The following is a 7,440-nucleotide window of genomic DNA, read 5'->3' on the forward strand; positions in this document are numbered from 1 at the left end:
AAAAAAGCCTCAGCCCCACCACAACTTCCTGAAAGCTGTGAAAAAAACTGCAGTCTTGTGATCAGGTTCCATATGGTACTGACAATTTTGTAATCATAAAGGGAAAATGGTGACTGATGTCATGTGTCTATCAGTTGTAGTCTGCTGATCTGATTAGAAGCCTTGACAAATGCCTGATGGCGATTGCAAATAACTGCCAAGCATATGGGGATGATACAGTAGCCCACTGTTTTGGGGTCAGCTCTTGTACAAGAATATAGGAACAAAAACATCTGCAAGTAAGGTATCAGAAAAATAATTGTCCAAAACCAAAACGGCAGGGAGAGTAACCGAGCTTTCAAGGAGTGTGTCCATGTGGTTCCTTCATGGGGCTCCTCTGGGTGCTGTTGAATGTGTTCCAAGGCCAGTCTATTGTAAGTCTCATTGATTTCAAACACATAGTAGAACGCTGCTGCACTTGCTAACAGATACAATCCCACTCCAATCCATCCCATCCGCTGACGGAAATTCATCATTCTCCATGCTCTGTGCCTTCCAATTTAAAAGAAAGAAAATACAGTTAGGGTCTCGTAATGCTGTCACAGCGACTATTCCAAATATACTTGCTTTATTTCCAGTGAGTTCTAAAATACCCCACTACCACTTCTACGGTTTCAAATAAATGAAATTACATTTCTTAAGGCACGTAAACAACTTACAGGTTGTTTTATGGTAACAGTTATAAGGAAGTACAAAAAGTTTCGGTATATACCGAGTCTGCTTTTGTGTGAATCCCACAGAATAAGTCACTTATATCTGGCTTAAATAGGTCCACTACACCTTCCATTAAGACACTGGAATTAAAGTGGTTTCCGTAGGAACATTTCACACTTTTACAGTTCAAAGACTTTCTGACTTAATAGGATTGCTTCAGACGGGGCCCCTAAGTCAAGACAGTAACTCTTAAACACTTACAGTGGTCCCGAGAATCTTCCTGTTCCCACGGCAAGCGTTAAAGAGTCACTCGGTTCTGTATAATCGGGTAGCTTTGGCATGTCACAGACAGCTACCATAAAAGAAATCCCCGGGGTCACCGGCTGGGAGAACGGTGAACGCGACCGGCCTGGAGCACAAGCTAATTGTGATTAAGCACGGCGTGACTGCGGAGGGTCACGCGGCGGCCGGGCCCCCCGTCACTGCTCCGGGAGCCCCCAGACTGTGTCACTCGGCCCGGCCCGGAGACTCCCCAGCCAACCCCGCCCCCTGTCACGCTGCAGCGCCCACGGGCCGCGACCAGGGCTGTGCGGGCGGCGCCAGGCCCGGGTCTCTCCGCCTGGCAGCGCCGGGAGCCCGGGGCCGGGCAGCGGCCACCGGCCGAGCCTGCAGAGCTGGGGAGGCCCGGGATCTCACCTTCCTCTCCGGATTGGCCCGCCCGCGCACCGTCCCGGATGCTGCCACTGTCGGGGCTTCCGGCTCGGCCCGGAAGCGCGCGCGCCCCGCCCCGAAGGGCTCGCCCCTCGTGACGTCAGGGTGCTGCAGGCCGCGGCCCCGCCTCCTCGGGCACGCCCCAAATCGCTGGAGGTGGGACGCGGGCTGAACCTGCGGCGACGCCGGGGGTGGGACCCCAGTTGCCGCGCGCTAGTCGGCCTTGCCCCCGGCCCTCGCCCGCGACTCTGATCACTCCATCGCCCCTGGCCGCGCAGAGAACCGCAGCGACGAGGCAGCCGTTCCTTGCCCGCGTGGCGCTCTGCACAGCCCCCGGTGGTCCTCTGCTGTGCCCATCGGAGCGGAGCGGAGGCCGCCCTTCCGCTCCTCGGGCCGGGCCTTCTGGTGCCTGGGTTGCTGGCGGTGGCCGCAGGCATGGCCAGCTAGATAACGGCGGGGCGCCCGAGGCGGAGGAGGGGGTAAGACGGCAGCTCGCCGCAGCGGGGACGCCTGGCGTCGCACCGCGCCCGGCTTCCGGGGCCCTGGGGTCCTTGACACCTTGAGCGGACATGACTGCCTTGTCCTCACAGGACCTGGAGCTGGGGACGTTCACCGGACTTATATGGGGTTCTTCGGAGAATTATTGTGAATTGCGGTGACATCCGCGCCCCCAACAAATTGGAATTTAATTAAATACATTGTTTTGGCCACCATGACGCTGAGGCTCTTGGAAGACTGGTGTAGGGGGATGCATATGAACCCTCGGAAAGCGCTGCGATGGCCGGCATCCCCCAGACCTGTAATGTGGCAGAAATCGAGGAGGCCCTGTGGGCTGCTCTAGCTCCCTTGGGCGAGCACACACTGCTGGGGGAGGATGTTCCGGAGGGACCACAACAGGGATGGAGCCTCAATAGGACTTACCCAGGATTCTGGTGTTGCTCTGGTCCCCAAGGAGATACCTGGGAAAGGGGGTGCCTGGAGAGTGATCTGTAAGCCCCCAGACCCAGATAGTGAATTTTTAAGCAGGTTAACTGAATTCTTAGAAGGAGAGGGTGTGACATTGGTTGAGCTGATCAGAACTTTTGGGTATGAAAAGAACCCTTTACCCAGACCAGAACATGATCCCAGAAATACGGGCCCCCATGTTAGCACAGGCATTAGATGAGGCTCTTCAGCCTGCCCTGCATGCAGTACCTGAAATACGAAAAACAGAGTATTCTCAGGCAGTGATCCTCCAAAACCTGAAGAAGAAGAATTTGAATCCTGGCTTGTTGGGGATTGAAAGCCAACAGGGTCTTTGCAGTTTAGATTTTAGGGGGACAGGTGTGGGGAACTGGCAGTAAACTGACAGTCTGTCCAACCCTCCACCTCACTTGCTTAGTGAAGTTGCTAACGGCTGTTTTTTTCCACACCTCCATATTAGCTGGATTGTTTATACTGGTCCTATCCCCATGTCCCTCAGAAAGACTGGAGGCAATCCTTTGTTTTGTGAAGTTAAGATATTATTATGTATGGTGGGGGTTTTCTGCACTTGGTAGAATTCTTGGGTTGCCTTGGAAATGTGATCAGAGATATCACTGATTTGCTAATGACTGTCTCTGCAGGGTTAGGGATGGCGAGTGCTCTCTGTTCTTGCCATCAGCTTACAGAGGCCTCTCCATCCAATCCTTTTACTCTTTTAAGTCTATTTTCTTAATTCCGTGCCGTTCCCACTCAGGACCTGGAATTATTATCCATGCTGGTTCGCGGCACTGGCTGTTTCATACTACGCAAATGATGAACACATGGCACTTGTCAGAGGCCGAGAAAAGAAGGCGATTGCTAGGATGAACACATGGCACTTGTCAGAGGCCGAGAAAAGAAGGCGATTGCTAGAGAGCCTTAGAAGCCCTGCATATGATGTGATTCGGATCCTCAAGATAAACAGTCCTTTCATCACAGTCCCTGAATGTCTGCAGGCTCTTGAGCTGGTTTTGGTGGTTATTGACAATCCTAGGGAGTTGCAGGTCAAATATCTGACCACTTACCAGAAGGATGAAGAAAAATTGTCGGCTTACATACTGAGGCTGGAGCCTTTACTACAGAAACTGGTGGAGAAAGGAGCAGTTGAGAAAGGAAGAGATTGTGGATCAGGCCCACCGAGACCAAATCATTGCTGGAGCGGCCCACAGAACACTGCGCAGGCCGATTGCTCTGAAGGAGGATGGGTCAGCCCCTGGCTTATTGGAATTACTGACACTGATAAGGAATGGAGAGGCAGCTGAGGAGGAGGAGGAGGAGGCCCTTCTTCAGGCAGGATTAGAGGGCCTTTTCACCTGAATCTTAGGAAACCAGAAAAAGACCGTGACAGTGAGCAGACCACGGAGGTGGAACAATTCATATACTCCAGTGATAGACATTAACCAAGCCCTACGTTGTGATGCCAACCAACTCATTTTTGTACAGTTCTCAGTACAAATTCATGGTCATTTCTGAGCCTATTTAATATCTCCTAAATGTGTCATGGACTAGGAACGCTGCAGTTCTGCACTGGTATTTATAAATTCACTCCTGTGAATTTTTTATCATACAAAATGTACAAAAGCCTACACTGCGTATGTGTAGTACTCTGAGGAAGGCAAGCGTCTGGTGCCACCTGTGCTGACCTGATCTTGTGTCTGTGGTAACAGGTGCAAAGGGTAGCGTGTCAAATGTGAGCACGTATCATAGTTTTTAGTGTGTATTGCCCTTCATTTATCATGTAGATTGTGAGCAGTGCTTAAGATCTTGTCCATGTGAACCAGAACTTTGATTCTGTGCAATCAACACAAGAGGCAGAGCTAAATGCTGAGGTTGACTTCGCAGCTGTCATCTCTAACCCCGGATTCCTGATGTGCTTCAGCAAAACATTGAGTTCGTCAGCTAAACATCGAATATCATTTTAATAGGTGTTCTAGAATTTAGGTATGAGCTTATAAAACAAAGGAATGCTGATAAAATGGCCCCTTTTATCTGTTTGGTTTCTATCAAGTTTCCAAAAGAGATTTCACTTGAATAATGGGTTCCAAAAGCATGATTCTGAAAAGCACTGAATTTACCCAGTGGTAGTCCCTAAGTGAGATTTCTGGAGGGAGCTATTGAAGCACATGGAATGAAATCAGACAGTACACAAATTACTGCACATAGTGGGTGAGCACATTGACGCATCAGTGCATAATTCTGAAGGACTCCTGCAGGGCCAGGATTTACACTCAGACCATCTCTTTCCAGAGCCCTTGCTCTTTGTGTGTGTGTGTGTGTGTGTGTGTATTTTTCCGAAGCTTGAAACGGGGAGAGACTCCCGCATGCGCCCAACCGGGATCCACCCAGCACGCCCACCAGGGGACGTCGCTCTGTCGCGACCAGAGCCACTCTAGCGCCTGGGGCAGAGGCCAAGGAGCCATCCCCAGCACACGGGCCATCTTTGCTCCAATGGAGCCTTGGCTGAGGGAGAGGAAGAGAGAGACAGAGAGGAAGGATAGGGGGAGGGGTGGAGAAGCAGATGGGTGCTTCCCCTGTGTGCTCTGGCCGGGAATCGAACCCGGGACCCCTTGCACGCCAGGCCGACGCTCTACCACTGAGCCAACCGGCCAGGGCGAGCCCTTGCTCTTAATCTATTCTATGCTGACGTGTTAAATTCTTAGAAACCTGTAGGAAACACCAATCTTTGCCCCTTACAGATGAAAGGCTTGAGGCTCAGAAAGCTTCAGACCCAAGGGTAAGGGCATACAGTCTGGTTTCTGAGAGCCTATTTTCCCCCTTAGGTGAGAAGAGGGGAGATAGTGAGGCAGACCAGGATTCACCCGGCAATCCCCACTAGGCCAAAGCTCAAGTACCAAGCTATTTTTGGAGCCTGAGGCTGATAGGCTTGGACCAACTGAGTTATCCTCTGTGCCTGGGGCCACGCTTGAACCAATCAAGCCACTGGCTGTGGGAGGGGAAGAGGGAGAGAAGGGGAGAGGAAGAGAAGCAGATGGTCAGTTCTCCTGTGTGCCCTGACTGGGAATCAAACCCAGGACATCGATATGCCAGGCCGATGCCTATATACTGAGCCGTTGGCCAGGGCCCTGAGAGCTTTTCTTAGGATATTCTGACTCGCCTCTGGTATACACTATGTCATTGTCAAAAATGGCAGTATGTGCCTGTCCTGTGTGGTGCAGTGGATAAAGTGGGGTGTGCGCTGAGTGAGGGGAGTGGAGGGGTTGAGCAAAAAAGAATAACAACAACAGCAACAACTCATGGACACAGACACCAGTGTGGTGGTTGCCAGGGGGTGGGGAGAGGTGGGGGGAGGGGAGGGGAGGAATCAGTGGAGATGGACCAAGACTTGACTTGGGGGAGGTGTGAACACACGGTGTGGTGTGCTGTACTGAGATGTATTATAGAATTGCGCGCCTGAAACCTGTATAATTATGTTACCCAGTATCATCCCAATAAATTCAATTTTTTAAAAAGTGGCAGTTATGTTTGTGAAGTGAAGTAAATAATAAATATCTGTTCTTTAAAAGCTATGTTTCACCTGGCCTGTGGTGGCACAGTGGATAGAGCATGACCTGGAACGCTGAGGCTGCTGGGTCGAAACCCTGGGCTTGCTCCAGTCAATACACATATGACAAGCAACCAATGAACAGCTACTTCATGTTCCCACTGCCCCTGTAAAATCAGTAAATAAAATCTTTTTTAAAAATAGCTATCTTTTGCCTGACCTGTGGTGGCGCAGTGGATAAAGCGTCGACCTGGAAATACTGAGGTCGTCGGTTCGAAACCCTGGGCTTGCCTGGTCAAGGCACATATGGGAGTTGATGCTTCCAGCTCCTCCCCCCTTCTCTCTCTCCTCTCTCTCCCTCTCTGCCTCTCTCTCTCTCTCCGCTCTAAAAAAAAAAAATAATAATAATAATAATAATTGCTATCTTTTAACATGAACGACAAAACTCCAAACTACTATAACTAGTTGTGTTGGGATGATGAAATTATGAGGATGATTTAGGTTCTTTTTTGTGTGTGTGTGACAGAGAGAGGGACAGATAGGGACAGACAGACAGGAAGGGAGAGAGATGAGAAGCATCAATTCTTCGTTGTAGCACCTTAGTTGTTCACTGATTGCTTTCTCCTATGTGCCTTGACCGGGGACTACAGCAGAAAGAGTGCACCTTGCTCGAGCCAGCGACCTTGGGTCCAAGCTGGTGAGCCTTGCTCAAACCAGATGAGCCCATGCTCAAGCCGACGACTTCAGGGTTTTGAACCTGGGTCCTCTGAGTTCCAGTCTGACACTCTATCCACTGCACTGCTGCCTGGTTAGGCAGATTTTTTTTTCTTTTGTTTCCTAAATGTGTTTTTTAAACAAAAATAAATACACAAAGGAAGTGCTCAAAAGCAAAAGGAAGAGGGCATTTTATTTTATTTTTTTTATTCAGTAAGCAGAGGGGAGGCAGAGAGACAGACTCTGGAATGTGCCCCAACCAGGATCCACCCCAGCAAGCCCACTAGTGGGGGATGCTCTGGCCACCTGGGATGTTGCTCCATTGCTCAGCAACGGAGCTCTTAGCCCCTGAGGCGGAGGCCATGGGGCCCTCTTCAGTGCCTGGGGGAAGCTGGCATTTTAAAAGCCCACAGGAACCAGCCTGAAAGAGCTCCCACTGGCGAAAGCTACAGTTGGAACAACACAACTGGAGTATAATTCAAAATCGGATTACAACCCAAAGTATAAAATAAATGTATACAAGTTCATGCTGATACAAATGAATGAAGAAATAAATGTGAGAGAAGGGTCAAATTTTCCTTACAGAAGGATTTCAAATTGTTTATGGAGTTTATTCCCTTCCTGAGTTAGTGTGGGCTGAAATAGGAATAGAGTATAGAAAGGAAAAACAATAACTTTTCAGTGGAGAAACCTGGCAAGGGCCGGTGTGGCTGGGTGACCAAGGCTAATATTTGGTCATCCGTCACGTGGACTGTGTGTCTCCCTGACACGATGTGATGACACGGGCACTTCAGCTCTGGTATTCTTCCTCAAAACCC

At 50.1% G+C, this 7,440-nt stretch overlaps 2 protein-coding genes across 3 annotated transcripts; one reads left to right on the forward strand and one right to left on the reverse strand.

Moving 5' to 3' along the window:
• Positions 1 to 1,470, reverse strand: LYSET (lysosomal enzyme trafficking factor). Of its 2 annotated transcripts, none has more exons than XM_066275053.1 (2): positions 1,390 to 1,470; positions 1 to 531 (listed from the first exon to the last, which is right to left on the reverse strand). In XM_066275053.1, exon 2 carries the CDS (start codon positions 513 to 515, stop codon positions 120 to 122), a length of 396 nt encoding a protein of 131 aa, XP_066131150.1. In that variant the 5' UTR covers positions 516 to 531; positions 1,390 to 1,470; the 3' UTR covers positions 1 to 119. The 2 variants fall into 2 exon arrangements, with proteins under 2 accessions (XP_066131150.1, XP_066131149.1); XM_066275052.1 differs by lacking the exon at positions 1,390 to 1,470 and adding an exon at positions 955 to 1,383.
• Positions 1,471 to 1,515: 45 nt separating this feature from the next.
• Positions 1,516 to 5,640, forward strand: MOAP1 (modulator of apoptosis 1). The gene is given in 8 exon segments (XM_066276966.1): positions 1,516 to 2,177; positions 2,180 to 2,271; positions 2,273 to 2,508; positions 2,510 to 2,600; positions 2,603 to 2,663; positions 3,152 to 3,204; positions 3,255 to 3,518; positions 3,520 to 5,640. Coding segments are annotated over 8 exon segments (1,062 nt in total). The 5' UTR covers positions 1,516 to 2,116; the 3' UTR covers positions 3,724 to 5,640.
• Positions 5,641 to 7,440: the final 1,800 nt, after the last annotated feature.

Source organism: Saccopteryx bilineata, chromosome 4 (genome assembly GCF_036850765.1).
Source record: "Saccopteryx bilineata isolate mSacBil1 chromosome 4, mSacBil1_pri_phased_curated, whole genome shotgun sequence".
NCBI classification, from domain to species: Eukaryota; Metazoa; Chordata; class Mammalia; order Chiroptera; family Emballonuridae; genus Saccopteryx; species Saccopteryx bilineata.